Source organism: Bos indicus x Bos taurus, chromosome 16, assembly GCF_003369695.1.
Source record: "Bos indicus x Bos taurus breed Angus x Brahman F1 hybrid chromosome 16, Bos_hybrid_MaternalHap_v2.0, whole genome shotgun sequence".
Lineage (NCBI taxonomy): Eukaryota > Metazoa > Chordata > Mammalia > Artiodactyla > Bovidae > Bos > Bos indicus x Bos taurus.
In genome coordinates this window covers 46,554,068-46,578,937 of record NC_040091.1, presented here as the reverse complement: position 1 = coordinate 46,578,937, position 24,870 = coordinate 46,554,068, and the positions used below count along the sequence as shown (strand labels likewise).

Here is a 24,870-nt window from a genome sequence, read left to right as displayed (position 1 = left end):
AGAACAGCTGTGAGGGTGATAAGTACCAGTGTCCCAGGCTCTTCATGTGGGCACCGAACATGGGCTTTCTCATCTGGTTCTCACTCTTTTGAGAGATGCTATCATTGTCCTCATTTTATAGAGGATAAACCCAGGGCTCCAAGAGGACCACTGATGGTCCTGAGACCACAAGGCTGGGGCCAGGTGTCTAACCGGGGCTCTGGTCTCTCATCTAGGACTGCACATCACAATCACCACCCAGGCCTGCCTCCCTGACTCCCTCAGTGACTGAGTGCAGCCAAGTCATCCCTTGGATACCTGGCCTGGGGTCCCTGAGGCTGTAAGGAACTCTTACATACAGTGTTGCCTATCACTTTATGGTCACACATAGGGGCCCAGGAAAGGAGAGGGCCTGCCCAAGCACTGGACGGAGGTAGGTTTACAGAAACTTCTGGCACAATGGGGACCTGTATCACCTCCCAGTCTTCATACTCGGGGAGGATTGGAGGCTGAAGGCTTGAGCACCTATCCCAGCAGCCAGGGGCACCATGGCAGCCATGATCACTTGCCACGAGGGCCACAGAAAACCCCCAACAGCAGCCACATGCATGTACCATGATCTCAGGCCCCAAACATGGCAGCCTCAGGCACTCACAGTGGTGGTCAAGGGCCCCTATCATGGTGGCCAGAGTGGCAGCCACAGGGGACCCACCACAGCAGCCACAGGGGACCTCCCAAGGTGGCCACAGGGACCTACCACAACAGCCACAAGGGACCTACCACAGCGGCAGCCAACAGGGGACCTCCCACAGCAGCCACGGGGACCTCCCACAGGGGCCACGGGGGACCTCCCACTGCGGCCACGGGGGACCTATCACAGTGGCCACGGGGGACCTCCCACAGTGGCCACGGGGGACCTCCCACAGTGGCCACAGGGGACCTACCACAGTGGCCATGGGGACCTACCACAGCAGCCACAGGGAAGAGGTAGGGGTGGTTGCAGCACTTCTTCAGGTCCATCATGATGTTAAGCAGTGACACCTGGTTCCCACCCCCCTTGGAGTTCAGTGCCTCGAAGTTCCGCGTGAGGATGAACTTGTAGTACTTCCTGTCACAGAGCAAGGAGGAAAGGCAGTCTGCACGCACCTGGCCATGCCAGCCTCTGAGACGACACTCTGGTCTGCAGGGAGGCTGGGGCCTGGCAGCCAAGCACAGTTGCAGAGAGACCAAGGGGAGCCCCAAGAGGTGAAGCCACAGGCCTGGCATCACCCAGCAAGTTACTGGGGGACAGGACTGATCAGTGAAATCTGAGAGGAGACCCCAAGAAGGAAGCTTATGCAAAAGTTGAGTGGAGGCAAGGGCGAGGCCAAAGGCTGTTTCACCTATCCCAGGCAATGGGCCAGGAAGGCCCACTCAGGCCCTTCTGGGAGAAGACAGGCCCAGGGGATCCAGGGCAGGCCGCTCACTTCTGCATTTGGCTCAACTCCACGCGGACAATCAGCTCAGTCTTTGCCGGCATGTTCTTGAACACATCAGCCTTGAGCCGCCTCAGCATGTGCGGCCCCAACAGGTCGTGCAGCTTCTTGATCTGGTCTTCCTTGGAGATGTCAGCAAACTCCTCCAGGAAGCCCTCCAGGTTGCTGCAAGAAAAAAATGCAATGACAGCCTGGAGGAGGCCAAAGCCCTCTGTAGAGGGAGCCAGGACTGGGGTAGGGAGAAGGCCAACCAGCCCCCTGCCACCTGCCAGAGGGTCAGAAGGCAGGCCAGCTGGCTGGTGGGCCAGGAAGCACAGGCCTTGCTCTCAGTGTCCTTCTAGTCTCCATCTAAGCCTAGGTCACCTCCACACATTGCAGCTGTCTCAGCCACGTAAGCTATCTTTCTGTCCTCAAAGCCGTCCTGGACGTGCAGTCTCTAGGACTCTTACCCACATTACAGAGAAGGAAACTGAGGCTGATGGGTGCCCATGGTTATACAGTCCAGCCTTCCCTTGAAGCTATATCTCCTGATTCCAAAATCAGCATTTTTCACCCTGAATCCCCTTTCCAAGCAGGAACATGGCGGTAGGTAAGCAAGGAGGCTGGGGCTCCATCTTCACCCCCATTTCCACCATCACCCCCAGCCTTCAGCCTCCCAGCACTGTCGCTGATGTGATCACTCAGGTCTTTGTGGAGGGACAGGGATAATCTGGGGTATGGTGGAGGGACAGGCACCAAGGAGGACCCTCGAGGTCTTCTGGGTTAGAGCCGAAGAAAAATCGCAGGCTGAGCAGCAGTGGGTGTTCCCCAAGCGCTCAGCGTGTGCCAGTGCACTGCTAACACTCCCATTTTACTGATGGGCAAACTGAGGCCCAGTGAGCAGCCCCAGAGCCAGACAGGCACTGACGCCCCTTCCCTGGCTGCCCTCACTCCACCTCCCCGGCCAGCCCCCCTGACTCACTTGAACCTCTCTGGAGTCAGGAAGTTGAGGAGGTGGAACAGTTCTTCCAGGTTGTTCTGAAGGGGGGTCCCTGTCAGCAGCAGCTTATAATCGATCTTGTAGCTGTTCAAGACCCTAAAGAACTTAGAGGGGAACAGGGGGCCCGTCAGGGGGCACAGGGTGGCCAGCCCACCCAGACGGCTCCAGGGGCCAGTGCTCAGCACCTCCTACCTTGGACTGGTTGTTCTTGAGCCGGTGGGCCTCATCCACCACGAGGCAGGCCCACTCGATGGAGCCCAGGATGGCCTGGTCGATGGTGATGAGCTCATAGGAGGTGAGAAGGACGTGGAATTTGATCTGCACTTCTTTCTGGAGGGAAAGGGGAGTGTTTGGGAGGAGAGCTGGGAGGGCAGTGGATCAAGGTCTCCAGAGACAAAAGAGCCAAAAGGAGTGTGGACAGGACCCCCAGAGAGCTCAGGGAGCCTAGAGACTGAGAGGAAGTCACGGGCCACCAAGTCAAGGGGGTCAGCTGAGGCCCAGAGCACTGTCCCCAGAGATCAGAGGAGCAGAGAGGAGCCTGTAGGCAGTTTGCACTCATCCCTGCCAAGCAAGAGACAGGGGTTTGATCCCTAGGTTGGGAAGATCCCCTGGAGAAGGAAATGGCAACCCACTCCAGTATTCTTGCCTGGGAAATCCCATGCACAGAGGAGCCTGGTGGGCTACAGTCTATGGGTTCGAAAAAGAGTTGGACATGACTTAGCAACTAAACAGCAACAACTGCTATTTTGAGCTAGACCTTGGTCGAGTTAATTAACCTCCCCAAGCCTCAGTCTCCTCACCTGTAAAAAGGGAGCAATACTGTATTTGGGAAGAATGCCACAAGAATTAAAAGAGCTAAGTATGTGCCTCAAAAAGTTAGACATTCTATCTTCCTTTTCCTGCATTGTCAGGCGGGTCCTTTACCACTAGCGCCACCTTGGGAAGCCCATGGAGAACAGTATGGAGGTTCCTTTAAAAACTAAATCAGAGCTACCATATAACTCAGCAATCCCACTCCTGGCCATGGATTAGGAGAAAATCATAATTCGAACAGATACATGTACCCCAGTGTTCACTGTAGCACTATTTACAATAGCCAAGACATGGAATAAACCTACGTTTCCATCAGCAGAGGCATGGATAAAAATGATGTCATCCATATATACAATGGAATATTATTACTTAGCCATAAGAAAAGAACAAAATAATGCCATTTTCAGCAACATGGATGGACCTAGAGATTGTCATATTCAGAGAAGTAAGGCAAAGATAACGACTGCTTATATGTGGAATTTTTGAAAACTGCATAAACTTTTTTTTACAAAAGAGAAACAGAGTCACAGATGTAAAAAACAAACCTGTTTCCAGGGGGGAAATGGGGCAGGGCTAAATTGAGAGATTGGAATTGACATATATACACACTATGTATTAGATAGATCATAAGAACATACTGTATAGCACAGGAAACTCTACTCAATGCTTTGTAATGACCTATATGAAAAACTAATCTAAAAAAAGAGGGGATATATGTATATGTATAGTTGATTCACATAACTGTATGCCTGAAACTAACATAACATTGTAAATCAACCATACTCCAATAAAATTTTAAAAAATAGAAACAAACAAAATTACACATAGAATTTCTGTACCATCCTGCAATTCCACTTCTGGGTATAGACCCAGAAGAAGTGAAAGCAGGGACTTGAATGAATATGTTTGAACACCCATGTTCATAGCATTATTCACAAGCACCAAAAGGTGGAAACACCCAAGTGTCCATGGGCTGAGTGGTCCATTCATACACATGCAGCGGAATGTTATCCAATCTTGAAAACCTGACACATGCCACAACGTGCTGAGTGAAATGAGCCAGACACAAAGGACAAATACGGTATGATTCCACTTACACGAGGTACTGAGAATAATCAAAGCCAGAGACCAAAAGGACGAGGCTGCCAGGAGCTGGAGGTAGTCAGTATCTAACAGGGACAGGGTTTCAGTTTTACAAGATGAAGTAGTGCTCAGGAGATGATGGAGTGATGGCTGCAGAGAAGTGTGAATGTATTTGGTGTCCCTGAACTGTACTTGTAAAAATGGTGAAGATGATAAATTTTAAGTTATGTGTATTTTACCACAATTTTTTTAAAAGACAATAAGTTAAACAACTAAATCAGCAAAGCGCCCAGCCCATCGCACGAGCCCGATGTGAGCTCAGAGAGAAGTTGTTTCTGGAACCATTTGAGCTTATCACCCTCATTAAACAAATGGGTATTGAGAATTCCCTGGCAGTCCAGTGGTTAAGGGCTTCCCTAGTGGCTCAGACAGTAAAGAATCTGCCCGCGATGCAGGAGACCCAGGTTTGACCCCTGGGTCAGAAAGATTCCTTGGAAAAGGGAATGGCTACCCACTCCATTCTTGCCTGGAGGATCCCATGGAGAGAGGAGCCTGGCAGGCTATAGTCCACGTGGTCACAAAAAATTGGACACAACTGAGCAACTAATACTTTCCCTTTCACTTTCCAGTGGTTAGGACTCAGTGCTTTCACTGCTGTGGCCCGGGTCAGGGAACTAAGATCCTGCAAGCTTCACAGCGCAGCCAAATAAAAGTTACTGGGCATCTCCCAGGGTCACAGTTGTTCCTAGAGGATGGAGAAAGCCAAGGTGAGAACCCTTGGGGAGGTTGGGGATGGTCCCAGCACTGCAGCTAGAGTGAGTGCCATGGCTGCCCAAGGGCCCCCATGTGCCAGCTGCAAGAAGCACTGAGCGCTCCGTGTCCTCGCTTCTCAGAGTGCAGCCTGAGGACCAGAAGTGTGCACACCATCTGGGACTTCGTCAGAAATGCAGAATCTTGGGACTTTCCTGGTGGTCCAGTGGTTAAGATCCTGAGCTTCCACGGCAGGGGGCATAGGTTCCATCCCTGGTTGGGGAACTAAGATCCTACATGCAATGCAGCATGACCAAAAACAAATTTTAAAAAAGAGAGAGAGAGAACTTCCCTGGTGGCTCAGTGGTAAAGAATCCTCCTACCAATGCAGGAGACACGGGTTTGATCCCTGATCTGGGAAGATCCCACAGAGCAACTGACCCTGTGCACCACAACGACTGAGTCCGAGCACCCTAGAGCTCTGCAACGAGAAGCCACCGCAACGAGAAGCCCACACACCGCAACTAGAGAGTAGCCCCTGCTTGCCACAAGTAGAGAAAAGCCGGTGCAGCAACAAAGATCCAGCGCCACCAAAAATAATAATAAACTAAAATTAAATTTAAAAAAGCAGAGGAGACACAGACACACTCAGGGAGACAGCCACATGACAACAGAGGCAGAAACCAAAGAGATGGAGCTGCAAAGCAAGGACGGCCAAGGAAGAGCCACCAGATGCTGGAGGAGATGCGGAAGGGTCCACCCACAGAGCTTCTGAGGGAGCAGGACCCTGCCTGCTGGGTCTCAGACTCCTGGCCTCCAGAACAGTGAGAGGGTGAGTGTTATTCTCTGCCCCGCTCCACTCTGTGCTACTGCAGCCCCAGGACACAAATACAGCAGGTAATCCTGCCTTAAAAGCAACTCTTCGCCAGCCGCTGCCTCCACTAGAGCCCAAAAGAAGAGACCCCAGATAAACTGCAGAACCCCTGTGCACCCCCGCCCCAGGGCAGACTGGGCTCCTGTGCAGAGTCCTTCCCAGGGGGAGGGGTGCTCACCTTCATCCGGAACACCTTCTTCCCACTCCGAATGGCATTGTCCTCAAAGGAAAACTCGTTCTCCCGGATCACGGAGCGGCTCTCCTTGTCCCCCGTGTAGGTGACCACGTAGAAGTCAGGGGCCCACATCTCGAACTCACGTTCCCAGTTGATGATGGTGGATAGGGGCGCACTGACCAGGTAGGGCCCTTTGGAGTGCCCCTGGGGAGGGAGACGGAGGCGCTGAGGCTACCCAGCCACAGCCCACACCAGCCACCCCTTCCCCGGCCGCCCCGCCCAACCCTCGAACCTCCTTGTACAGGGAGTAGAGGAAGACGATGGTCTGCACAGTCTTGCCCAGACCCATCTCGTCGGCCAGGATGGTGTCGGTGCCCTGGGCCCAGGAGAAGCGCAGCCAGTTAAGGCCCTCCAGCTGGTACGGGTGCAGCGTGCCGCCCGTGGAGTCAATGTACCATGGTTGTTTGTCAAACTTGACCGTGGGCTGCAGAAAAAGCAGAGGTTCAGACATACCCTGGATCCTGGGCCACCAAGGTCCACCATCCTTGCCTGGATGATTCTTTATGCCTGGAATACTCTTCCCACTCCTCTTGTCCCTGCTAACTTATTCATCCTTCAGGCCTCAGATGGAATGCCTCTGCCTCCAGGAAGTCTTCCCTGACTCCAGGCTTGGCTTAGGTGTTCCCACATGCTCTCCCAGGGTGGCCCCATACATTTATCAGGGCAGTTTCCCAATTGTTGCATTCTCTGATTTTGAGCCCAGCTTGTGGTCACCATACTGGTCCTATTCGGACACAGCAGGCACTGAGTCAACATCCATTTGATGCTTGCCCAGGGTGCCTGATCCCGAACATCACCCTCTTTGCGTCTCTTAGTCTACAGCTCAAGGCTGTCATCCCCATGAAGTCCCCCTGATGTATCAGACCCACTCACCTTACCCTGCATCTCAGACCCAAGCCAAATCCCCATTTCTGTTTGGACCTTCCATGAGCCCCTGGAAGATGAGCACTTCATGGAACAGGTGGGTAGGGCTTTGCCTCCCAGGGCCAGGTACTAGCAAACATCCCAGAGAGGTTTGCTAAAGGAATAAAAGCCAACCTTCCACTCCCCAGTAGGCTCAAAGTTCCCAGGTAAGTCCTGGGTCTCCTCCCCCTGAACTGATAAGAATGGTGTGTAATTAGCAAATCAGCTGCTGTACTCCTGAAGTGAGGGGCACTTTTTGATTTAAAGACTTGGAATTACAGAGACTTCTCTGGTGATCCAGTGGTTAAGACTCCACGATTCCACTGCAGGAAGCGCGGGTTCAATTGCTAGTTGGAGAATTTAAGATCCCACATGCCACGCAGTACAGCCAAATAAATAAGTAAATAAAGGAATATTTGGAATTCACTCATCTAAAAGAACACAAGTTCATAGACTGCTCTGAGAAGAGACTATCTGCTCCCCAGTTTGTGCACCAAGACCCGACCCATCCTTCAAATCTCTCTGTCCCCTGGGAGCTGCCACTCTACAAGATGCTGGGGACCAGGACCCCAGGGTGTGAGCCTCCCCTGCGGGGAAAGCTGGGTCCCCTCATCCCTGTCCCACCAGGTACCTGGCAGGAGTGGGCTGAGCCGCAGCACCCCCTCCCACATGGGCACGGCTCCAGGTGCACAGACCCATGGCAGAGTTCTCCAGAGACCTTGCCCTCCTCCAAGGCCCATCCTGGGTGGCAACCCCACCCTGTGACCCCTTCCCACTCACATCCACAATGGGTGTGTCCGGGGGCTTCTCCTGTTTGTCATCCTTCAGCTTCTTGCCCTTCTTGACCAGCCTCTTGGGCAGCCTGGCATCCTCTCCCAGCATCAGCTCCCTGAGGAAAAGGACGGGATGAGAGAGCAGAGCTCAGACCATTGGGAAGGCGGGAGGCTCCACCCAGGGGCCCCAGCGTAGCGCACCTGTGGCCCCAGTAGGCCTGCTTCAGGCTGTCGTAGTAGGGGATGTCAATTTCGTCAATCTCCCAGGTGCACTGGTCGTAGGGCAGGTCTTTCCACTTGATTAGGTAATGTACGTCCCCCTTTTTATCGAAGCTGCAACACGGTAAACAGATGGAAGAGGGCGGGTCATCCGGGCACCACGGAGGGCACCTCGCAGGATGCAAAGCCTCTCACCCTCACGGGTCTCCTGGGAGCCCCAGCCAGGAGGACAGCACCAGGCAGGGACTCCCAAGGGCCACACAGCTAGTGGGAAGGAGGTAGGAGGGCACGGGGTGAGTGGCAAAGCAGAGGGATATCTGGGTCCCCCAGGCTAGCAGAGGAGCAAATCCAGTGTCCTCCCCATCCTCTGTGGCTGTGAGTCCCATTCCGTCATGAGGACTCCTCTAGAATTCTCAACTGCTGAGTCAGATGGTTCTCCCCTGACCATAGACCTTTGTTTTTTTGCTTAAGAAGTCCCAAGGAGAAACTTCCCTGGTGGTCTAATGGTTGAGAATCCACCTACCAGTGCAGGGGTCGTGGGTTCCTTCCCTGATCCAAGAAGATTCCATATGCCATTGGGCAACTAAGCCTGTGTGCTGCAACTGCTGAGCCCATGCACCCTAGAGCTTATGCCCCGAAACAAAAGAATCCAGCACCACAAGAAGCCAGCACACCCAAACCAGACGGCAGCCCCGCCCGCCGCAACTAGAGAAAGCCCAAGCACGGCAACAAAGACCCAGCATGCCCAGAATAGTAAGTTTTTTTAAAAACTTCCAAGTTATAGGGAGTTCAGGATGGACATGTACAAATCGCTATATTTAAAATAGATAGCCAACAAGGACCTACTGTACAGCACAGGGAACTCTGCTCAATGTTATGTGCCAGCCTAGATGAAAGGGGAGTTTGGGGGAGAATGGATACATGTCTATGTAAGATCGAGTCTCTTAAGATGTTCACCTGAAACTGTCACAACAGTGTTAACTGGCTCTACCCCCAGTACAAAATAAAAAGTTTGAAAAGGAAAAAAGAACTCCCGAAGACTGGAGGGGTGCCCATCCCAGTCCAGGGCCCATCCCCACTAAGTAGAGAAGGATATGATTCCTCCAGTGGGTTGTCCTCTCCCAAAGACCCCCGGGGACCTGACGGCCCAGCCAGCAGCACAGAGAGGGTGCGCCAGAGAAGCCTGTTACACACTGCAGCTTGAATACAGCTCCTAAGGACCTCCCACCCAACACAAGTGCACTGAGCAACCAAGCCTGCGGCACTGCAGGGTGAGGGCGCCAGGGCTCCCCCAGATGGCAGTGGCTAGGCCTGGGGACCACACACAGAGAGGTACCAATCCCCAGTCACCATGGAAACCAATGGCTTTTTTTTTCTTTAATAAATGAGCAGTTGTTATTCAGACCCCGTTCAGGTAATATATTTGGAGGAAATTCACCTGCCCCACTTTGGAGGCAGGGAGAAAAATCAGCATTTACGTTTTGAACATGCAATTTAATAAAGGTAAAAAATTGTGGATCAGTTCAGCAGTGGAGGGGCCTCAAGTCACTGTCAGTGAGGGCAGGGGATGGGAGGAGGAAGCATTTCATAATCAAGAGGGTGGTTTTTTCAAATTCTCCCACACTCCCCACCGCTGCTTCCTGATGGCCCTGTTATCAGGCACTGGCATCCTCCTTGAGCCCCCACAGCAGCCTGTGGGGTTGGTTGCTGATTGTTGAGCTCAGGTGCCTGAGAACCAGCGGTGGCTGACAGGCGGGCACAGGGTAGGGTCCCATTTCCCATTAGAAACACAGAGGCACACGGGACTTCCCTGGTTGTCCAGGTGCTAAGACTCCACACTCCCAAGACTTCTAGTTTTCCAACCAGTGGGGCCAGGTTTGATCCCTAAACGACAGAATGATCTCTGTTCATTTCCAAGGCAAACCATTCAATATCACAGTAATCCAAGTCTATGCCCCAACCAGTAACGCTGAAGAAGCTGAAGTTGAACAGCTCTATGAAGACCTACAAGACCTTTTAGAACTAACACCCAAAAAAGATGTCCTTTTCATTATAGGGGACTGGAATGCAAAAGTAGGAAGTCAAGAAACACCTGGAGTAACAGGCAAATTTAGCCTTGGAATATGGAATGAAGCAGGGCAAAGACTAATAGAGTTTTGCCAAGAAAATGCACTGGTCATAACAAACACCCTCTTCCAACAACACAAGAGAAGACTCTACACATGGACATCACCAGATGGTCAACACCGAAATCAGACTGATTATATTCTTTGCAGCCAAAGATGGAGAAGTTCTATACAGTCAGCAAAAACAAGACCAGGAGCTGACTGTGGCTCAGACCATGAATTCCTTATTGCCAAATTCAGACTTAAATTGAAGAAAGTAGGGAAAACCACTAGACCATTCAGGTATGACCTAAATCAAATCCCTTATGATTATACAGTGGAAGTGAAAAATAGATTTAAGGGCCTACATCTAATAGAGTGCCTAATGAACTATGGAATGAGGTTTGTGACATTGTACAGGAGACAGGGATCAAGACCATCCCCATGGAAAAGAAATGCAAAAAAGCAAAATGGCTGTCTGGGGAGGCCTTACAAATAACTGTGAAAAGAAGAGAAGTAAAAAGCAAAGGAGAAAAGGAAAGATATAAACATCTGAATGCAGAGTTCCAAAGAATAGCAAGAAGAGATAAGAAAGCCTTCTTCAGCGATCAATGCAAAGAAATAGAGGAAAACAACAGAATGGGAAAGACTAGAGATCTCTTCAAGAAAATCAGAGATATCACAGGAACATTTCATGCAAAGATGGGCTCGATAAAGGACAGAAATGGTATGGACCTAATAGAAGCAGAAGATATTAAGAAGAGATGGCAAGAATACACAGAACTGTACAAAAAAGATCTTCATGACCCAGATAATCACGATGGTGTGATCACTCACCTAGAGCCAGACATCCTGGAATGTGAAGTCAAGTGGGCCTTAGAAAGCATCATTACGAACAAAGCTAGTGGAGGTGATGGAATTCCAGTTGAGCTCCTTCAAATCCTGAAAGATGATGCTGTGAAAGTGCTGCACTCAATATGCCAGCAAATGTGGAAAACTCAGCAGTGGCCACAGGACTGGAAAAGGTCAGTTTTCATTCCAATCCCAAAGAAAGGCAATGCCAAAGAATGCTCAAACTACCGCACAATTGCACTCATCTCACATGCTAGTAAAGTAATGCTCAAAATTCTCCAAGCCAGGCTTCAGCAATATGTGAACCGTGAACTTCCTGATGTTCAAGCTGGTTTTAGAAAAGGCAGAGGAACCAGAGATCAAATTGCCAACATCCGCTGGATCATGGAAAAAGCAAGAGAGTTCCAGAAAAACATCTATTTCTGCTTTCTTGACTATGCCAAAGCCTTTGACTGTGTGGATCACAATAAACTGTGGAAAATTCTGAAAGAGATGGAAATACCAGACCACTTGATCTGCCTCTTGAGAAATTTGTATGCAGGTCAGGAAGCAACAGTTAGAACCAGACATGGAACAACAGACTGGTTCCAAACAGGAAAAGGAGTACATCAGGGCTGTATATTGTCACCCTATTTATTTAACTTATATGCAGAGTACATCATGAGAAACGCTGGACTGGAAGAAACACAAGCTGGAATCAAGACTGCCAGGAGAAATATCAATAACCTCAGATATGCAGATGACACCACCCTTATGGCAGAAAGTGGAGAGGAACTAAAAAGCCTCTTGATGAAAGTGAAAGTGGAGAGTGAAAAAGTTGGCTTAAAGCTCAACATTCAAAAAACGAAGATCATGGCATCCGGTCCCATCACTTCATGGGAAATAGATGGGCAAACAGTGGAAACAGTGTCAGACTTTATTTTTCTGGGCTCCAAAATCACTACAGATGGTGACTGCAGCCATGAAATTAAAAGACGCTTACTCCTTGGAAGGAAAGTTATGACCAACCTAGATAACATATTCAAAAGCAGAGACATTACTTTGCCAACAAAGGTCCGTCTAGTCAAGGCTATGGTTTTTCCTGTGGTCATGTATGGATGTGAGAGTTGGACTGTGAAGAAGGCTGAGCGCCAAAGAATTGATGCTTTTGAACTGTGGTGTTGGAGAAGACTCTTGAGAGTCCCGTGGACTGCAAGGAGATCCAACCAGTCCATTCTGAAGGAGATCAGCCCTGGGATTTCTTTGAAGGAATGATGCTAAAGCTGAAACTCCAGTACTTTGGCCACCTCATGCGAAGAGTTGACTCATCGGAAAAGACTCTGATGCTGGGAGGGATTGGGGGCAGGAGGAGAAGGGATGACAGAGGATGAGATGGCTGGATGGCATCACCGACTCGATGGACATGAGTCTGAGTGAACTCCGGGAGTTGGTGATGGACAGGGAGGCCTGGCTTGCTGCGATTCATGGGGTTGCAAAGAGTTGGACACGACTGAGCAACTGATCTGGTCTGATCTGGGGAACTAGGTCACACACATGTGCAAGTAAGATTGCACATGCCACAGCTAAAGTCCCAGCACACTCAAATCAATAAATAAAAAATTAACACAGAGGCTCAGAGCCCAGAAAATGGGAGCCAGCGTTGTGATCTGAGTGGACGACTCAGGTTCTGAAGCTCTGCTCTACCCAGCTCCTGCCTTCAGGACACATGTGGTCTGTTGGACCCCAAGTCACTCTGAGACAGAGCCTCCATGGATCCTACCCTGTGCCCGCCTGTCAGCCACCTGAGCTCAAGAATCAGCAAGAGCTCCCACCACCCACAAAACCAAAGCCAAACTCTTGGAGGCCTTCTGCCTTGGTCTTTTTGTCTGGTCTCTGCAGCCTCTGACCACTGGTACATAGGGAATTTTTGATTGCTCGGTGAAGGACTATCAAGGGCACTGGAACTTGGAATAGTGGCCAAGAAAACAAGTCCTGCCATCAGGGAAGAACTGGGTTCCAATCCAAGCACCCCTGCCTGTTGGCTGTGTGACTTTGGGCAAGTGACTTAACCTTGATGGTGTCCACAAACACAAAGGTAGAAGTAAAAGGCCTACCTCTTGGGTAGATGGCACTCAGTGGTGATAGCTGTGTTATAAAGAGGAGCAAACGTGTACCCACACCCACAGCTCAGGCCCGTTGTGGTCCCCCGGACCCTCCCACAGGTATCAAGCAGAGGCCTAGGAGCACAAGGGTCCCAGCCCCCCAAGTGTCCCGTCTGCAAGTTTCACAGGCCATTCGTCAAGTTGCCCTTTTATACATATGACTTAGGAACTGTTCTACATGAGTGTAACATGTGCATATGCAAGTGTAAACACGGGTGCATACATGTACCCATGTGTGTGAAAACCCCTCCAGCTGGATGGTCAAATCACCAGCAGTGGGTGTCCTCAGCCTCCCCTCCTGCCCCCACCACACCCGTATGTGGTCCTGTGCCCATTTAACAGACTGAAGGGGCCGCGTGTCCAGTGCAGCTCATGCGCCAGGCACACACCTGTGGTTCAGGATGCGGTGGATCATCATCCACTCGGGCTTGATGCCGTAGCGGTAGAAGCGCTCCTCCATCTTGGCATAGAGAGGGTCCTTGTTCTTCCTCTTCTCGCTCTTGCCGTCCTCGTCGCCAGAGCCATAGTCAAAGGGCGGTGGCTCATCCATGTCGTTCTTTCTTTGGTAGTTGCGATACATCACTGTGTGGTAGAGCTCCAGCTGCTTGCGGAGGGGACAGAGGTTAAGGAAGGCAGATGGCCATGACCCCCAGTGTCCCCCCAACCCAGCTCCTCCCCCATCCCCCCAGCCCCCAGCCTGAGTTCCAGGCAGGACAATCCTCACCTTCTTCCTCCCCCTCCCCAGCGCCCAACAATGTCTCTCACTCAGGGAGCTGGCCAGAGCACCTCATGTCCTAAGCACAGCCGCACCTGCCCAGGTACCTCACCTGGAGCTCCTTCACCCAGGAGCAGTGCCAGTAGGAGAGCCCAGCCCACTTGACGAAGAACTCTCTCTCTGGGATGCCCTCCAGGGGCTTGGGCGGGGGTACACCAGGGTCCACGTCAGGCCCCGGCAGCCCCACCATGAAGGGGGCTGGGGGCTCTGTCCACCGCCAGTGCAGGATCCGCTGGACTTTGCCCTTCAGTGGGGGACACTGTGGACAGAGGAAGGTCCCCAGGTTCAGGGCTTAGCTTCAGGTCCCCACCCCGAGGCTCCCTCCAACAGGCTGCTCTGCTCCCCAAGTCAGACAGCACCACAGTGACTCCAAGACACCAACCACCCTGTCCTCAGGAGCCTGCCCATGCCGTGCGGGCAGATGAGGCAATGTGTGTCTGCACACACACACATGCACACACATACACACACACGCACAACGGAAGCCCAGATGCACATGGGGTGACCAAGGGCTGGCCCAGCCCACAGGGTGGAGTATCCAGCACTGGGGGTGGGCTGGGGACATCTCAGAGCATGGACACCTTCAAACACCTATAGTGACTGGAGGGGTGCTCTCCTCTCCCTGCTGAAACCGAGGCTCCAGCCCAAGAGACCTTGTGTGACCTTGGGCAAATCACTTTATCTCCCTGAGCCTCAGTTTTCTCATCTAAAAATGAAAATAACTAAGGCCTGGTACTTGAAAACTCAGTAAGCATTAGAGAGATGCCCAGTAAACAGTGGCTGTTTATGGGCAGTGGCAGGTTTATGACCACCTCTCTTTTCATAGCTGTTTCCAGCGAGTTTAATGGGAATTGAGAAGCGGCGCAGGCCTAGGTGAGGCGACGGGCGGGACTCGAGGTGACTGGAGAGGGCTTGGGACTGAGCAGATGGACTATGGGGCGGGGCCAGAATGGGGAGACGCCTTGTGGGCGGGACCTGGGCGGGCGGGGGCGGGTCGAGGCCTTGGTAGGCTGGGAGCTCAGAGCTGGTGGGTGGCCAGCGGAGGAGCCTTGGTGGCCAGGGCCTGCTGGGGCGGGGCCTAGATGGGTGGGGGCTGAAGGGGGGCTGGAGCGGCCTGGGCGAAGGCCATGGTGGGCGTGGCCTGGATTGATGGAGGCGGGGCCTTGATGGGTGGGACCTTTGTGAGCGGGGCCTTGCCGCAGGAGGGACCTAGACTTGTCGGGGGCGGGGCGTTCGGCGCGGGCCGGCGTAACACTCACAGTACAGCGCGGGCAGAGCCATTCACCGTTTGGGATCTCGGGCAGCGGCGGGTTGAGGCAGTGCAGGTGGTAGGAAGAGGGGCAGGCGTCGCAGCAGAGCAGCTCGCCGCCGTCCTTGCACACGCGGCAGAACTCCATGTGGTCGTCCTCCTCCTCCTCGCAGCCGCCCTCGTCCTCGTCGTCGTCGTCGTCCTTCGGCTCCCACTGGATCCCTTCCTTCTCCTGGAAGAGGGGGGAGTCCAGGTGGAGGCACCCTGGGCCAGGACGCCCCCTCCACCATGGTGCAACCCTCCCTCACACTCGCAACCGCCCCATGTTCTGCCCGGAGAAGACCATGCAGGGGTCTGGAAGACCAGGACTGACAAAACCCCCACCCCCGGCGTCTGCCAAGGGCTTACACAGTGGGGACAGCTCCACTTGCCCTCAGGAGCTTTCTCCAGCTCGGGATCCAGACAGACGAGGTGGTAGGCCCTCGGGCAGGTGTCACACAGAATGATCTCCCCACCCTGCTGGCACACCTCACAGTAGTCCTGGTGGTCCGTCTCATAGCCATCGCCATCATCGACTGGGGAGGGGGCAGAGGCAGTCACGGAGGGCCGTGTCCCCACTCCCCATGCACAACCCATCTCCACCGCAGGCTGTCCCGGCACTCAATAGATGGATGAATGGATGGCGATGGACAGACAGGGTGAACAGAATGACTGAAGAGCAAAGAGGGAAAATTCCTGGGGATCCAGTGGTTAGGACTCTGCACTTTCACTGACTAGGCTCTCGTTCAGTCCCTAATCAGGAAACTAAGAACAAGCCATTGTGCAGGACTTCCCTGATAGCCTGCAATGCAGGAGACCCCGGTTGGATTCCTGGGTCAGGAAGATCAGCTGGAGAAGCGATAAGGTACCGCTCCAGTATTCTTGGGCTTCCCTGGTGGCTCAGCTGGTAAAGAATCCACCCGCAGTGCAGGAGACCTGGGTTCAATCCCTGGGTTGGGAAGATCCCGTGGAGAAGGAAAAGGCTACCCACTCCAGTATTCTGGCCTGGAGAATTCCATGGACTGTATAGTCCATGGGGTCGCAGAGTTGGACACAAATAAGTGACTTTCACTATGACTATGTGCAGCCAGAAAGAAAAGAAAAAATGTAAACGAGTGAAGACATGGATTGAAGACAAGCAAAAGGAAAGAAGGATGGGAGGAAGGAAGGAGGAATGGAAGCAGAAAGGTATGTGGATGGACAGAAAGATGAACGGCCGGATGGATAAAGGGGAGAGAGGAAGGACCGAGATATGGAAAGAGGGAGGCGGGGTGGGAAAGCTGGGCATGGGGGGATAGATGAGTAGAGGGTGGATGACTGAGTGGGTGGACGGTGGATGTGGTTAAGAGACAGTTCCTTCTCCTGTGCCCCTCTGCCATGCAAATGCCCTGGGGCGACTCACATTATGGGTCCCTAATAGATGTGGACCCACTGAGACAGGACCCCCTCTCCTAAACGCATAGGTGAGGGTGGTTGAGGAAACACAGGGGACCTGCCTGGCCTGACTGAGGCCTGAGGATGCCCTTCCCTGCTCCCCAAAGGGGGCTCTGCACCCCACATCCATGTGATGCCCACAGGAACCCTACAAACAGGAAGTCTTACTTCTCTTCTTCTTGCGCCTCCTCTTGCTCTTCTTCCCCAGGGCAGCAGAGCACTCGGAACGCATGGAGGAGCTATGGATGCTGGCGCTGTCGAAGTCCGACTCCTCTCGCTCATCCTCCTCGCTCTGCAGGGGCAGGGGAGGGCCCTATGAGCCCAGAGCTGGCCCAAGGGGCTCGTTTCGAGGCTTCTCAGGCCTGGGCAGAGGGTAGGTTGTGGCAGGGTACCATGGAAGCTCCAGATACGGGGTGCTGTCTGCAGTTCATCTCATCTTGCCACCCAGCTAGAACATCCCCTAGCCCACTGGTCCAGGCTGATGGCCTGCCACCCTCCCCAAGCCCTGCTCTCCAGCCCTCATAACTCTCCCAGGCCCTGCCCTCCACCCTGCCAAACTCCTACACATCCCTCAAGGGGAAGCCCTAGGGACACCTCCCCCAAGGAGCCTTCCCAGATCTCTCCCTAATGAGACCTGTTACACAGCCTGTGTGCCAGGTCCGGCTTATTCCATTTGCATGTCATTGGCTCTCTCCCAGTACATGCCCCTAAACCCTTCCAGACTGTGAGCAGCTCCAGAGCAGGGTGCACCAAAGTGGAGCAGAGGGCCGAGCACCTTAGTCTTGGCTCGAAAGCTAAGCTGAATGGGGACACCTGCTGCTCCATGCTCCCCTCCACAGCAGCTACACTTGAGACCTGTCACTTGCTTCTTCCAAAGGACAAAGAGATGGCTTCCATCCCTGCCCATCTGAAGGGCTGAGAGTTTGAGGGAAGCAGGTAACCTATGGGAGCAGGAGGGAGGGATGAATGCCCCCCATCCCCAGAGAAAGAGGGCTCAAAGGCTCAGACACGGACTTAGGGTCATTCTGAACCGAGTGCCAGAGCTGCCCTTGAAGGGCTGGAGCCCTGCCTGCCCCCACATGCAGGCCTCCTTCCTGGGCCCACTCTCCTAGCAGACCTGGGCATCCAGGCCCCACCAGGACTCTCCCGCCTACTGCCCAGATAGAGAGGCAGCTGGGGCCAAGGGAGCTGGGACTGAGCCTCCAGCTCAGCAGGGTGGGCAGGAGAAAGAGCTGGAGGCATGGACCACCCAGAAGCCACACTCCAGGGACCCTTGCAAGGATCCAGGCTGACCCCCTCACCAGTCAGGTGGGGGCACAGGCCCAGCAGACAGGCATGTAGCATAGGAAGAGAGAGTGGGGAAGGGGAATGGGACCTGCCCCCTGCCTGGTACAGGAGAATGAACTGACAGCCTGCTTTTCAGTCATCCAGTCTTTGCACGGTGTGCACTCCACACACACTCACGCTCACACTCGCACTCACCGAGGACCCCTTCTTCCTCTTGCTGCCGACCCCTCCGAAGCGGAACTTGAGCCCAGTCACCTTTCTCCCTTTACCCTTTTTCTTCACATCCTTGGAGCCTTTGATCTTCTTCCTCACGCCAGGCCCTGAAAAGCAACACGGCTCGCTCACTTACCACCATGCTTTCACTCAGCCTCACAGCAACCTGGTAAGGAAAGGATCGTTTCTGCTGTCACCTCTTTTCCAACAAGAAAACTGAGGCTCAGAAAGGTGACATCTTTGCTTAAAGCTGCACAGCAAGTAGCAGGGGAGGCCAGAGCATAACCCTGGTCTGGTCCCGGTCCTAGCCACTGCACTGCCATCTTGGAAACAGCCCTGTCTCATCCCTCTCCCCAGAAAGGAGCTGTCCCCAGTAAAGCCACAGACCCCCAGGGCCACCAGGGCAACCAAGGGCACACCCACCTACCTGCAGTCCATACCTGGGCCCCAGAGGGGTGGGCTAGAGCAGAGACCTTCCCCAAGCAGCCAGCCTCCAGGTTGCCCACTATACCCCCACACTGGCACCACTCAAGACCTTCCCCACCTCTATGGCCAGTAGAGGTGAGGCTGTGTTTTTATGGAGCTGGCCACAGGACAGTTATCCACCTGGGGAGTAATGACCTGCCCCCAGCAGTCTTTCCCACCAGGCTGAGCAGGGAAGGTGGGGGCCTAGAGGCAGGTGGCCTCGTCCGGGGCCCTCCTCTATCCACATCCACACAGAGAGATGGGGCTGGCAGCCCAGCTGTAACCTCAGTGGCGCCATGGAAAATCTATTTCAATTTTTCAGGCTCTGAATAGGCAGCTCAGGGAATCGATAACTCAGCAGCTGGAGCCCAAGAGGAAATGAGAAAGAAGGCTGGCTGGGCAGCTGGCGAGGGAATTGAGCAGGAGCAGGTGCTGAAGACTGCATCACTTGCCCACCAGGGTCCCTGCGGGACCTGGCAAAGGAATGCGTCGTCCCAGAGACCAGAGCTGCTTGGGGCAGAAACAAGAGGTCCCCACAGTCTCCTCCACCCTCCATCAAAACCCTGGTCATGGCACCAAGAAGGTGAGCTGCAGGTGAGCCCACCATTCAGAGTCTGGGGGAGATCAATGGCCCTATCCCCAAGGGGGCCAGAAGCCCTTCACTTAGGGCAGAGAAGCCCCTCCCTGAGAACTTCAAGTCGCAGAGAGCCTCTGCTGTCCCCAGCCAGACACCACCGATCTGGACCTCCTTCTGGGTCTCCCTGGGAGGCCGGCCCTGACCACGCCCATGCCCACCCGGGCCAGACACTCAGAAGAGGGATCAACAGGTCATTTTAGGACCCCTTCTCCTGGGAATGGTGCAGCCTCAAACACAAGAGCCCCCCAACTCCCAGCAGCCTGGGCCACCGCGGTCCCTTCCTCCATACCTGGGAAAACTCCCAAAACTCTGAGCCCACTGTCCCCTCCACTTGTCCACCAGCCCCAGAAGGGAGGCAGGACAGATGTGGTAACATAGGTGAGAAAGGGCGCGTGGATCCAAGGTCAACCAAGGCACTGGGTCCTGGGTAAAGACCGGCCCAGCTGTCCCAGCCGCCCCAAGCTATAGGGTCTGGGGGGCCTCGGACAGCAGGACTGGGTGCCACCCACCCGCAGCCATACCCTTGCCCTCTTTGGTCTTGGCCTTGCGGATGGGCACAGGCTGGGGTGCCTGCTGGGGGCTGATAGCCAGGGGAGGCGCGATGGTGACCGTCTCCACGGCCGCGGCCACTGCCGCTGCAGCTGCTGCCGCCGAGCTGCCCTTGAAGGGGTTGTTGGCACTGAACTCCCGCCATTTGGCACCCAGGACAGTCATCATCTTTGACATGGGGATCTTCGGGTTCTTCTTGGCGATGAGCGGTCTGCACGGGGGTGGGGGGAGGCAGAGGGTGAGGGCAGCCCCATGGAGGGGACGAGACCCCCATGTGACTCCCGCAGGGCCCACCCATCTTCTCCCACATTTGGAAGATGTAGCAAACTGGGAAAGTGGGCTGAATGGAGGGCCAAGGAAGAGGACCAAGCCAGAGACAGCCGTCCACCCGCAACACCCCTGATTTCCTATTTTCAGGGCCAGTCACCTTCTCATTGGGTTTCCAGTTAGAGTTCCCAAGGGCACAGAGATGGCCAGCCCGGGCATCAGGCCACCAAGCGGACCTGGGCTGCCTAGGAGGGGGAATGGCAGGTAGTGCTGACTATGAGATTAGAACCTGCCAGACAGACTCAAGGCCTGGTAAGACCGAAGGCCCAGAGGCAGGGGCCTCCAGCAGGACCCTGGGGGTCCAGTTCCATTTCTTCTAGAGCTGAGAGTGGCCACGGGGTTTAAGACCTCAGGATTGATTGGGGCCATCGTTCCTGGGGGCAGGACCAGCAAGGGAGGGCAGGACCATCTGTGGAAGTGGAAGGTCCTGTCCCTCCTGCCAGCTCTGCCCAGGGTCAATGTCAGCCCAACACTCCCCCAACCCCAGGAGCCCAGGGCCCTGTCCCTCTGGCTCCCCACTTGGTTCCCCCAGGGAGGCTGTCTCCGTGGGTGCCCAGCCAAGGCTCCTCTGAGGCCCACCTGAGGAACTGGCTGAAGGCCTTATAGTTGGTCAGCGTGTGGTAGTCGGCCTCGGAGAACAGGTAGTCCACGTCGTCCAGGCCCCACTCGGCCATGAGCTGTCCCGAGGACTTGGGCTCCTACAGACACAGGGGCCGGAGATGGAATCAAAGGTGGGAGTCCTTCTAACCTGCACCCCCATCCCTGGGGCCCCACCCAGGAGGCCTGGGAAAAGCCGGGGTGATCATGTCTGCAACCTGCAACTTAACAAGAGCAGTTCACACACCAAACTGAAAATATCCTAGAGCACTCCAGGCTGCCAGTCCCTTGAGCAGTAGGAATGGCTCAGATGCCAGCTTACGAGGGGGTGCAGGACCACGTATCTGGGTTTAATGTGGGGGTTTGAGGGGAAGCCATGTGCGTGCCCAGGGCAGGAATAAGTACAGGACTCACTCTCTCTGCCCTAGGCTGTCACCTTGGGGTGATACAGTCACACTTGGACCCTGTGAAAGGACAGGCTGCTGCTGGGTTCTGGGGCCAGGAAGGTGTGCCCTGGCCAGAGCGGAGCATGGGACAGTGGTCCAGCTGGGGGCAGAGCCCAGAGAAGAGCCCTCAGCAACTACTTCACATTGGGAGCAGAGGCACAGGGAGGTGTGTGAGTTCCCAAGGGCACAGAGATGGCCAGCCCGGGCATCAGGCCGCCAAGCAGACCCAGGCTGGCTAGGAGGGGTGACAGCAGGTAGTGCTGACTATGAGATTACAACCTGCCAGACAGACTCAAGTACCAATCTTGGTTCTGCCACATAGTGTCAGTGAGAGGTGAACAAGCTAACTTCACCTCTCTGTGCCTCAGCTTCCCCATCTGTAAAATGGGGGTAAAGCACCTACCTCATGGGAAGGAAGGAGTTAGCAGAGGTCCTTGGAACAGTGCCCTCACTCGGATTCCCCACTTGTTCCAGGCAGCCCAGCCCCGCCCACTGATCCATTCCACCAATCAGCACACACCACTCCCAGGCTGCATCTTTGGTCCAGGTGGGCATGTGACTTAACCAGTCCAGGCAGGAGCAGCCCTAGGTCTCCTATAAGGAAAACTAGGAGACAGGCCAGCTTCCCCTCCTGCTGGACGGGGCAGTGGGAGTCCAGGAAACCCTGAGCTGCTGTTACACTCATTCTCAGCCCTGAAGATGCCTGGGCCTGAACCCAGAGCTGAGCCCACAAATGCAAAGAAACAGGGCCCTGGATCACACCATTGGGTCCCCCGAACTGGAGTCCACTTACCTCGCAGCTCCTGGGGCTGCTGATCTAACAAACCCCTTTGACTCCCTAAGCCCCTCAGGGTTGAGCTGTCTGCTCCAGCAAAAGAAGGCCATCCAGGACACACAATCTCCCTCAGCCCCGAGGGACCCGCTTCCTGGCCTCCCGATCTCTGTAATGGTTCAGAGGTCCTCCCATGAGGGACCTCCTCCCTGGGCCAACCTGCCCCTGACACACAGTCATTCCTGGAGGCATATCAGGCCTCTGCTCCCACCAGGAAGCAGAGCAACAAGTGAGCAAGCAATGGCATCGCTCCAGGATCACCCTGAATCACTCCCATAAGTTCATCTTCCAAAGCTGTCAGTCTCTCAGCTGTTATCAGTCACAGATGATTCACAACACGCCAGCCAGCTAATGAGCTCGCCCCTGGGTGTCAGGGCACCTCAGGCACTTCCCAACTTCAGTGGCTGATAGTCACCACCTCTGCCTCACCCATCAGCCACTGTACTAATATTTACAGAGCGCTAATCTTCAGATCTGCAGCCAGCCCAAACGGAACCTTGGAGAAAGATGGACGGAAGCAGAAGACTCCCAGGTATGGTGCTGTCATCTACCCCTGCCCGCCTTACCCTCAGCCCTTCCCCACTCCACGGAGTGGCCTTGAGATTTCCAGAGCCTTGGCTCAGTCACAGCGCTCCCCACATTCATGTTCATGAGGAAGAGGCTTCTGCCCCTGAGGAGAGCTGTAGGCCCATCGCTACAGCTGCCCTGGCTCACGCTCCCCGGGACACTCTCCTAGACACCCACGCAGGCAGAATTTCAGAATACGTGCTAAGTAAATCCCCCTTCTACAGTAAGCAGAGCTGTCCAGCTGCTGCTGCTTTTTTTCTTTCTTTCTCTCTCTTTTTAAATTTTTGGTTGTACCGTGTTCAGTCCCTGAGTCAGGAAGGTCCCCTGGAGAAGGGCATGGCAACCCAGTCCAGTATTCTTTCGTGGAGAATCGTATAGACAGAAGAGCCCGGTGTCCTACGGTCCATAGGGTCGCAAAGAGCCAGACATGACTGAGCACGCACACATGCAATATATGGGATCTTAGTTCCCCAACTAGGGATTGAACCCACACCCGCTGCATTGCAAGTGCAGAGTCTTAACCACTGGACCACCAGGGAAGTCCCACAGCTGCTGCTTCTTGGCAAAAGCTCCGTTTGTTCTATTTTCCCAAATTGTTCCAAGCGTCCGAGCGAGAGGCTCCTGACACCAAACTTGAGTTCAGACCATCACTCCCCTCGGAAACAGCTCTGCGCTAGGCCAGGCAAGACAATGGACATCAGCAAAAGGCTGCCTGACTTCCTCCCCCAACTCCTAACGGTCATCCCATTGTTATTTCTGATGTGTCTGGAAGACTTGTGGATACAGTATTTCTCACAAACTCGTGTCCAACTTTTCCACGTGTGCACATGGATACACTCACACCCCCAGACACATCTGCCTCTACACCCACTGGTGGGAAAGGAGGCTCTTCACGCAGGGGCTCTGGGGTCAGAAGGCAGAGAGCTGGCAGCAGGGGCTCAGCCCCCTCTTGAGTACCTCCCACCCCCAGCCAGGCCTCAGTGTTACCTTGAGACACCCATCTTCATTGTCATCCTCCTCATCATCTTTCTTTTTCCGCTTAGCTTTTTTCTCCTTCTTGTCCTTGAGTTTTTTCTTCTTCTTTTTATTCGGGGAGTAGTCACTGCCTTCACTCTCCGACTTCTCTTCCAGATCCTCTTCATTTTCCGACAGCTCGTCATTGCTCCCCTGGAAGAGAAAGGGGGATGGTGAGGACAACAAGGGCCCCAGGGCTAGGCAGCAGCACTGCCCTAAAAGTGGCCTCCTGGAAGAGTCCGTCAGCCCATGCTTTCTGGATCAGTCTCAGCCACCAGATCACCAAAGCTCCAATCACCTGGAACCAGCACGGGGCAAGGGTCTCATCCCCGACATGACAAACCGTGCCATGCAGGTGAGTCAAGGCATCGTGTGAAGCCAGGCTTTACCCTCACAATGCACAAGCACAGGGCAGCTGTTTGGACGGCCCCGGAGTGAGGTCCAGGCTCTGCCTCAGATTTCTGTGGATTCAGATTGTAACACAAGTGTCACGGATGACACTTGAACACACAAAGGATGTGATGCCCAGAGCCAAAAAACAAAATGCAGGCTAGGCTGGAGAAGGGCCCCTGGCTTCTGCCCCGGACCCCACCTCCGCACGACTCTGCTTATCTTTGCATCCTATGGAGTTGTTTGTGTCAAGTGAAACCTGTGGTTAACATACAGCGCACGTGCTCAGTGCTCAGTCACTTTAGTTGTATCCAACTCTTTGCGACCCTATGGATCATAGCCCACCAGGCTCCTCTGTCCATGGGATTCTCCAGGCAAGAATAGTGGACTGGTTTGCCATGCCCTTCTCCAGGGGATCTTCCCAACCTGGGGATCAAACCTACATACATCTTCTGTGTCTCCTGCACTTCAGGTGGACTCTTTACCCACTGAGCCACCAGGGAAGTCATCCCAGTCTTATCTGCATGTGGGCTCTCCAGAAGCTGCTAAGGCACAAGCCCACCTTCCCCATGGCCCCCATCCTGGCTGCTTCATCTCAATATGAGACAAGGTAATTTAGGCAGCTCTTAAGCTTGGCTTCCTTGATTTAGTTTCCTGTCTGTACAGGCAGAAAATGGCCCATTTATATGGAGATAAGGGTGTTTACAGACAGAGCATCCCCTATTAGAAAGTCACTGTCCCTCTGAGAAAGCTGTGTATTTGGGGTTTTGAAGATGCAAGTGGGCTGAGGAGGCCCCTCCCAGCCGGGGTCTGCAGGAGAGGCCGGGCACAGATGCTCCAAGGAAGATGATGTTTGGCATCGTCATGC

At 54.0% G+C, this 24,870-nt stretch overlaps 1 protein-coding gene across 5 annotated transcripts in view; it reads right to left on the bottom strand.

Annotated features, from left to right (window-relative positions):
• CHD5 (chromodomain helicase DNA binding protein 5) overlaps positions 1-24,870 on the bottom strand; it is a 71,595-nt gene that overhangs the window by 29,488 nt on the left and 17,237 nt on the right. For all 5 annotated transcript variants that reach the window (XM_027565075.1, XM_027565076.1, XM_027565071.1 and 2 more), the window contains exons 3-19: positions 23,586-23,765; positions 20,736-20,854; positions 19,802-20,040; positions 18,161-18,285; positions 16,847-16,970; positions 15,614-15,780; positions 15,216-15,437; positions 14,009-14,215; positions 13,571-13,782; positions 8,066-8,197; positions 7,872-7,980; positions 6,421-6,612; positions 6,132-6,332; positions 2,626-2,763; positions 2,416-2,537; positions 1,446-1,619; positions 946-1,087 (exon numbers count right to left, since the gene is read on the bottom strand). In XM_027565075.1, the coding sequence (XP_027420876.1) occupies positions 946-1,087; positions 1,446-1,619; positions 2,416-2,537; positions 2,626-2,763; positions 6,132-6,332; positions 6,421-6,612; positions 7,872-7,980; positions 8,066-8,197; positions 13,571-13,782; positions 14,009-14,215; positions 15,216-15,437; positions 15,614-15,780; positions 16,847-16,970; positions 18,161-18,285; positions 19,802-20,040; positions 20,736-20,854; positions 23,586-23,765 (2,805 nt within the window). The remainder of the gene's footprint in view (positions 1-945; positions 1,088-1,445; positions 1,620-2,415; positions 2,538-2,625; positions 2,764-6,131; positions 6,333-6,420; positions 6,613-7,871; positions 7,981-8,065; positions 8,198-13,570; positions 13,783-14,008; positions 14,216-15,215; positions 15,438-15,613; positions 15,781-16,846; positions 16,971-18,160; positions 18,286-19,801; positions 20,041-20,735; positions 20,855-23,585; positions 23,766-24,870) is intronic.